The 8,251-nt window shown below is 52.7% G+C and overlaps 1 protein-coding gene across 1 annotated transcript; it reads right to left on the reverse strand.

Annotated features, from left to right (window-relative positions):
- Window positions 1–6,240: 6,240 nt before the first annotated feature.
- LOC110484855 (transcription cofactor HES-6) lies at window positions 6,241–7,887 on the reverse strand. Its single transcript, XM_085587534.1, has 3 exons — window positions 7,756–7,887; window positions 7,599–7,685; window positions 6,241–7,518 (listed from the first exon to the last, which is right to left on the reverse strand). Exons 1-3 carry the CDS (start codon window positions 7,885–7,887, stop codon window positions 6,958–6,960), a joined length of 780 nt encoding a protein of 259 aa, XP_085443660.1. The 3' UTR covers window positions 6,241–6,957.
- Between the last annotated feature and the right edge of the window lie 364 nt (window positions 7,888–8,251).

Here is an 8,251-nt window from a genome sequence, read left to right on the forward strand (position 1 = left end):
CCTGGAACTCAAAGACACCTCATTGCCTCAAGCACCAAGAGATGTGAAAAACAATGAATTGGGGGGCAAACTTTAAGTAAATTACTTAATTAGCTGAAGCTGTAATTGGAGCATTAACCCCTGATATGTGAATGGACCAAACTCACAATTGTCTGAAAAATTGGTGCCCGTTGTCCACCTTGGGTGTAGCCTCTGGGAGGCTGTGACTGCCCAAAATGCTTTCAATAAATACCCACTTTATTCTCTTGGTCTTGTCCAGCCTCTGCTCTAGGCAGCCCCTCCAAGGCATCACCACCAGGTGTGATGTGGGACTGCTTGTGCCCTTTCAGTCTTAAAACCTTCTCTTTGAGACCAAGAACATTCAGGAGCTTTCCAAATTCTGTCACTTTATAGAAAGCTTGTTGGGAAACAAAGGACACCCTGGGCACTCTGCAGAGGTACCCTGAGGCTCCTGAGGAGTCCTGGGCATCACTGAGTGCATGTGTTGGCTTAGTAAGAAACACTGATTCAGCTGAGGGATTAATGAGTGGGAGGCTTGCAGCTGCTTAGAGAGCAGCAGCTCCTGTTCTGGAGTAGAGATTTGCTCCAGAACCCCAGATTTTGGTAAGAAGCTGTGTGCTCCCTCTGCCTGGATGGGGGGATTCAACTACTCTCATTTTCTGACCAATTTTTTGGAAAGTGGAAGTGTGTAGGCAGATATTACCAGTGCTGGGGTCAGCCATGAGTAATGAGGCCTCCAAGGCTGGTTGTAAACACCAAGTGACATTGGCAGGCCCAAAGGAGGCAAATTTGCTCAGCCTGTGTGATTCAGGTCTTGGTGAGACGTGTGGGTTCTATGGACAACCTCTCCCCACTGGTGGAAGAGTTTGGTGGGGCTCATGTGTCTCCTCTGGGCTCCCCCCCCCGCCCCTCAATATGTGGAACATTGCTTACAAAACTTGAATTGATTACAAAACCTGAATTGATTACAAAACCTGCTGCATGGTGACAGTGGAAGGGGTTTCATAGTGACTTTGCTCAGCACAGTCTGGAGCTGTTGAGCTTATTTTGGGGTAGGCAGAGTGGAAGTCTGAAGTTTTATTTGTGTGTGTGCCAGTCATGGATGGTAAAAAGCCCAAAACACAGCCAGGCTTCCACAGGGGCCACGAGAAGCTGAAACCCACTCAGGAGCTCGTGGGTGGCACACAGGCTCTGGGGAATGCAGAAATGTCCCTTCCCTCTCACTGGACACAGGCACATTGTTTTAAGGGTGCTTTAAGCTGTGCCTCTCTGGTGATGGTTTTAAATTAGGCTGCTCTGCTTTGTACTTAAATGGTGCAGGAGCTTTGCAGAGTTCAGCTGAGGGTGACTGACTCTGCAGTTCCTGAAGTGGCCTGTGAATGCATGTTTGAGCTTTCTCAGATACAAAGAAAACTGCTCTCCTTGCTTTCTACTAATATTTTAGCCAGAGACCAATGCAAAAACTATAAAACCACAAATTGAGTTAATTTTACACTTAAGAAATCCAAGGCCAGAAGGGATCAGTTAACAACTTGTATGTTGTTGCCTTACTAAGTAGTTTTTGTTTGTAACCAAAGCAACTTGTATTTGCTTCTGGAAATACATTCTGTCTCACTTGACATTAAAAGAAAGGAAGTTCATTACTTCTTCTGGTGTCTAATTTCAATCCTTTTCCTTGGCATTTCAGACAATCTGGACCTACTATCTAGGTCTTGGCACTTAAGGCTCTACTATATTGGATCAAAAGACTTCTTGAATCCATGACTTCCTTAGCTGGTAACTGAGCTATACAGAACGTCTGTGTAATGCAACATAGGTAGTATAACTAATCAAGTCACCCTCACTCATCATCTTGTTTAACTAAATTAAGACCTCATGCTCTGAGGTGTATTTTCATGTCTGAATGTTTTACGAACCAGCTTGAATTTTTTTTTAACCTCCTTCAAATGCAGTGCAATGAATTTCACTTGCTGAAAACTATAATGAAATATTCATGTTGGGCAGGGAGCTAAAATCTCCTGGAAGGAGAGAGACTGTTTTTCCCCTTTGCTTTTCCTTTAGCTTAGCTCCTGCAGAAGCCTGAGAGGCCCAAAGTGGGCAATTTAGAGACATTATCTATTTAGAGAACTGTGGACTTGGGAACTTGCTAGAGGATGCAACTTGGAACCAGGCATTTCATGCAGAAAGAAAAAAAAAAAATCTCTTAGGAGGCAGAGGAAGGGTAGGCCTCTGGTTAAGACAGCTGGATTAGTGTGTGAACCCCTGCTTTTCCCATATACTGCCTGAATGACCTTGGAACCACTGTGCTTCTCTGTGGAGCAAGATTATGTTCCCTCCTGTCCTGGATTGAAAGTCTGTATTCCATTGCCATCTGCCAGAGCTGGGGCATTCTCCACTGTTCTTTGGGTAGTTTTTTCTTTATCTCTCCCACAGCCAATCCTCCTTCCAGGAGATCTCTGCTGTCCATGGCCACTGAGTGTCCCTGCATGGCTGAGAAAATTCCATCATCCATGGGGAGATGCTGTGCCCAGGGGAGGAGCCAACATTCCTACCTGGATCCAATCTGACCTGGGAACAGCACAGCAGCCTCTGCCCCCTGCATTCCCAGAGGAGCAGCTTCCTTCCCCCTGCATTCCCAGAGGAGCAGCTTTCTTCCCCCTGCATTCCCAGAGGAGCAGCTTTCTTCCCCCTGCATTCCCAGAGGAGCCCAGGCCCATCTCCCCCAGCCCTGGAGCTCCAGAGGAAAACTCCCCCCTTGTGCAGGATCCTGCTCCAGCAGAAGCACAGCTGGCACTGCAGGAGGCTGAGCCCCCCTGGGATGGGGCTGAGCCACCTCCCTGACACACAGGGGCCAGGGCCTGCTCTGACTCTGGCAGTGGGGTTTTGTATTACTGCACTGTTTATATTTTCTTTTAATTTGTTTTTCTTAATAAAGAACTGTTATTCCTATCCCCCCATATCTTTGCCTGAGAGACCCTTAATTTCGAAATGATAATAATTCAGAGGGATGGGATTTGCATTTTCCATGCAGGGGAGGCTCCTGCCTTCCTTAGCAGACACCTGGCTGTTCAAACCAAGACACCTCCAGTCCCATCCATACTGCCTTGTGTGCATCAGGCTCAAGCAAGGATGGCCCAGACCATGGCCTGGGCACACCTGACAGGAGATGTGCTGCTTGGCCCAGCTGTTTTCATCTCCAGAGAAAGAGCAAGTGGCTTGGACAGAAGTTTGGGTGTGCTGCAGCAGGTGAATGTGGGCTCTGTAAAACCTGTGTGTCTGCAGGGTGGGACTGGAGAGCTGCTGCTGCTGTGTGTGCAGAGCTGTGCTTGGACATGGGGCCAACAGCTGGGAAATCCTGAAACTGGGCTCCAGCAGCTGGAGCTGTCAAGAGTGGATGGCCCCTTGGGGATGTGAAGCTGTTATCTTGGAGAGTTTACCATAATGTGGCAAAGCTCTGGGTGCCAGGATTAACCAACACTCATTCCAGCACTTCTCATAGGAATAAATCCTCCTTTTTTTGGTGACATTTCAATACCATTCTGCTAACAGCAGCATCTTGGATGGTAAAAAATGTAAGCTGTGTTACAGACAGGAACCAACTGCCTGCTTAGCAGAGATTTCCTGCATGATGTCCATGCACTCCCTAGACCTGCTGCTGAGGCCTGGGCTGGTTTTATTCTTCTACCCCTTAAATTGGAATAGAGACTGAAACATTTCTTTGGAGAGGGAGACCACAGAGAGCTGCAGGATACTTGTTAGTGGGAGATGAAAAAAGATGCAAGTTGATTGGTGTGATTTAAAAGCTTGATCTTGCCTCCTGGCCAGGGGCTCTGATAAAAGACCTGGGACATGATGCCAAGAGGTTGGAAAGAGGTTTGAACTCCAAGTCCTCCCAGATGACCTGGTCTAACAAGGAGCATTTTTCCCTGTAACAGGTGTGATTGACTGACATACAAAGAGAGGGGAAAATGAGCCCTTCCTTCCATTATTCTCCACCTGAATATCAAACAAGAGGGGTCCAGTTAGTGTGCTGCCTCTCTCTCCTTTTACAAGGCAGTGCACTGTCAGATCAGATGCTCTGTTTGTATTACTTTGGAATGGAAAAGAGTAAAGGCAGTTTCTATAAAGAAGGACTTGAAAAGGCTTCCCTGGTTTTTCATCAGAGCTGTTGGAAACTCTCCTTCCCCACACTGCCCCTTCTCCAGTCCCACCCCCAAAATCCTCACCTCTTCCTGCCTTTGTCAGGCAAGTGTCAGATTTGACACATTTGCACTAAGGTACAGAAATGCAAATGGACACATCCAGCAACACCTAATCAGAACATGTAAACTTTCTGTGAACCTAATTTGTGGATTAAAAAAAAAAAAAAGAAAAGGCCATATTGCTACCACATTTCTAAAATGCTTTTGACACTACTGAAAAGCTCCTCATAGTACTGCTGACCTGGCTTTTCCACCAGTAGAGCACCAGTAAGTGCTCAGGGAAAGGGCTGGAATCCCCCTGCTCCTCCCAAGCACTCCAGCTTTGGGAGAGCAGCTGGCCAGGTGCCTCCCAGCCCTGCTGCCTGTTCTTCCCACAGCAGAGGGAAGGGGCTGTGCTGGGAAGGCTCCCCTGGCTCTGGGAAGGGCAGCAGCACACGCAGGAATGGGGAAGGCAGCAGGTCCCTGCTTTGGCTCCCATCTCCAAGGCCAGTACAGGGAAGCTGAGCACCACATCTGCAGTGCTGCTGAGCAGGGATGATTTTGCTTTGAGCTGCCCCCAACCCCTGCTGAACCAAAGGTGGCACTTGCATGGTGACTCTGGGCTGTGTTTCTGCCACCAAAGTGTCAGGATGTGCACCTGCTTTCACAGGAGCATTACAGAGAGCCCTCACACGAGGCTCTTCCATCCCAGGGAGATGAAGCCAAGCCCAGCTGTCTCTGCTGCTCCTGCAGCAGTGGAGGCTGCCAGGGGCCAGGACCAGCCCTGCATGTCACTGCTGAAGCCACTGAGCTCAGGCTGGGCTCTGGCTGCTGCTGTCACGTTCAGGAGCTGGGCTGGGGCCTCAGCTCCTTCTCAGGGGCCTTTTCCAGCCACTGGACACGAGGGGCTCTGGCTGAGCAGGGACACACCACGCTGAGGGGCTGCGTGTGAACTGTCCTGGAGTGACAGGCATCTCTGAGCTAAGAGAGAAGAGTGACATAGCAAACAAAATGTGAGACCTGAGGGAAATTGATACCAATAAACCTGGACTTGGGCTGGAGAGGTGCAGCCTCAGTCCAAGCAGGTGTGTAGGGTGTTAGTTCAGTGCAAGTGTCCCAGGTTTCATTTACACTTCAAACCCCAACCTCCCTCCCTAAAGCAGAAAGGTCACTGCAGAGGCTCTCACCTCCCCTGGCTCAGCTGGTTCTTGCCACTCTCCTCCAGCTCAAAGGGAATTTAGCACAACAGAGAAGGACCAAACATTCTGATGGACACCTTTGAACAAGAACACCCACATCAGGTAAAGAAAATTACAAAGTCCTTGCCAGTGCTTCAATTTCTATTTTTGTTTTTCCATGGGGTTATTAACATAGGTACATGTGTAGTCCCTTGGTCACTGCTTCCTTTATTGCTTGCTCTATGTTTGAGAACTTCCATGTATTAAGACACTTTACAATCCCATTTTCCCCCTCTTTACAATGACAGCTCTCTGAAAGGTATTGTATCACAGCAGGAATAACCTTCCACCTCCCCAAAGCAGGAATCAGGATAAGAATGCTGAGGGATCCCCTCCAAGCCCCCAGAAACATTAAAGAACACTTTTCAAATCTACTGCACACTCCATTCAATAGTCTTATTTCACTCTCCACCAACAAAAAAAAACCCCAAAAAGCAAACCACCCTCCTGTGAAGTTCTGCCCCAGGACAGGATTTGCCTAGCACTTCTGAAGTTAGGGCTGTGCATGTGTGAGCAACGCCTTCAGAGGGCAGATCAAGTAGAACAGGCTTGAGCCTGGCATCCCGACCAACCAGCCTCAAACTCTGTGGCCTAGGACCAACCTCAGCCAGTCTGACCTTGCTCATTCAATAAACTTAAGTGTCAACTAGAATTAGACAAAAGAAATATTTGAATTCCAATAGTTAACAATGCTTAGTACAATAATTGAGTGCTTAATTACCAGCATTGTTTCCATTATATACTGGTGTTAAGAGCCAACAAGAGGAGCTGTATTTTTAATGTTTTTAAACAGTTAGAAGAGTACCACATTACACAATATATGCCACGTTGTGAATTCAGGGTTTTTTTTATTAAAGATTAAAAATAAAAAAAAACATTTGACACCCTAATATACATAAAGTCACAATAAATTCAAATGTGCTAAAAGCAAAATGTGCATAAAGACACTCGTTTCTAAAAGGCACCCTGTCACCAACATCTTTTAAAACGTCTATTTCCACCAAGTTTCTAGTTTTCTCTCCCTTTGCTAAAGGTGAGACTTTAGGCTGCTATCAGGTACAGACACCTTTCAGGGGTCTATGCTATCACTAGAACGCTTAAAACCGTGCATGCAGACTTAGCTCCAGCTTCTCTCGGCATTAACTATCACGATTTAAAATGCACAAGGGTTTTTGCTCAAAAGGTAGTGGTGTTTGGGCCGCTTCTAAGGGCCAAGAAGAAACAGAGTTATAACTGCTGTGTCTCCACCAGAGAGCTCTGCTACTACAAACCACTTCCCTCCTCCCCCCCCCCCAATCCTCTCGTAAAAAAAACCCCAAAAGTTACAAAATGCCACACACGGGGGATGAAATGTTAACGCGTTCCCGATTAGGCTGTCAGGGTGCGACAGCATCAGTGCCGAGTCCGCAGCGACAGCGCTGCCAGCCGCGCACACACACACAGACAGACACACAGACACTCACACGGGCAGGCAGGCACACGGACACACGGACACCCACACCGAACCGCAGGCAGGTCGCGCTGACTGCGCTCCGCTGTTACCAGGGTCTCCACATGGATTTGGGCGAGCCGGGCGAGGGCAGGCCCCGCGTCAGGGACGCCAGCAGTCCGTCCGTGTCGGTCTGGCCCGGGCCCGAGCGGGTCTCGGCGCCGGGGCCGGGCAGCGCCGGGCCCGGGCGGGCTGCGGCCGGCGGCACCGGCGCCCGGCCGGCGGGCCAGGGCCCGAGCGCCGGCTCCCCGGCAAGGTCCGTGAGCGAGTCCGGGCAGCCGCCCTCGCTGAGGGGCATGGACTCCAGCAGGTGGTTGAGCAGCTCGGCCGCCGTGGTGGCGTCGATGCCGGGGCAGCTGGAGACGAAGGTGTGCACCTCGTGCATGCACTGGATGTAGCCGGCGGCGAAGCGCTCGCTGGCCTCCAGGAGCCGCCGCCCGGCCGCTGCGGCGCGGGGCGCAGCGAGGGGCGCGGGCGAGGCGCGGGCCGGGCCGGCCGCCCCCCGCCGCCCCCCGGGCCGGCACTCACCGCGGGCGCGGCGCTCCAGCGCGGCCCGCACCCGCCGCACCGTCCGCTCCAGCACCTCCGCGTTCTCCAGCTTCGCCTGAAACTGACCCGGGGCGCCGCGGCCGTCAGCGCGGCCCCGGGCCCCGCCGGCCCCCGCCCCGCCGCGCCGCGCCGCCGCCTCACCTCGCTGTCGGCCAGCAGCAGCCGCAGCTCCCGCAGGCTCTCGTTGATGCGCGCCCGGCGCTTCTTCTCCACCAGCGGCTTCCTCGTCTGCGGGGACAACAGCGCCGTCAGCCCGCCCCCCGCCGCCCCTCCGGGCCCGGCCCCGCCCGCCGCTCACCCTCCGGTCGCCGCGGGGCCCCGCGCAGCCCTCGCCGTGCGGCGGGCGCTCCGTGCCCGGCGCCATGGCCGCTCCGCTCGCTGCGCGCCGCTCCCGCCCCGCGCCGCCGCTTTTATACCCCGCGATTTGCATGTCAATGAGCCCATTGGCCGCGCCGCGCGGGCCGCGCCGAGCGTTGGCCGAACGGGCCAATGGCGGCCGCGCGCTTTGTCTGCGGCGGGGCGGGGCGGCCGGAGCGGCCCGGCGCTGGGCCCGGGCCCGCAGCGGGCGCGGGCCGTGCCGTGCCGCGCCTTGCCGTGCTGTACCGGGCCGTGCCGCGCCTTTCCGTGCTGTACCGGGCCGTGCTGTGCCGCGCCTTTCCGTGCTGTACTGTGCCGTGCCACGCCTTTCCGTGCTGTACCGGGCCGTGCCGTGCCGCGCCTTGCCGTGTTGTACCGGGCCGTGCCGTGCCGGGCCATGCCGGGCCGTGCCGTACTGAGCCGGGCCGCGCCCCTGC

This window comes from Lonchura striata, chromosome 9 (genome assembly GCF_050655825.1).
Source record: "Lonchura striata isolate lonStrDom1 chromosome 9, ASM5065582v1, whole genome shotgun sequence".
Taxonomy (NCBI): Eukaryota; Metazoa; Chordata; class Aves; order Passeriformes; family Estrildidae; genus Lonchura; species Lonchura striata.

Excerpts from the sequence above, each read along its gene's own strand:
- LOC110484855 (XM_085587534.1), bottom strand. The coding sequence starts at position 7,887 with ATGCAAATCGCGGGGTATAAAAGCGGCGGCGCGGGGCGGGAGCGGCGC. Across the intron at positions 7,686-7,755 it reads GGCCCCGCGGCGACCGGAGG|ACGAGGAAGCCGCTGGTGGA; the intron begins GTGAGCGGCGGG and ends TTGTCCCCGCAG. Across the intron at positions 7,519-7,598 it reads TGCTGCTGGCCGACAGCGAG|TTTCAGGCGAAGCTGGAGAA; the intron begins GTGAGGCGGCGG and ends GCCCCGGGTCAG.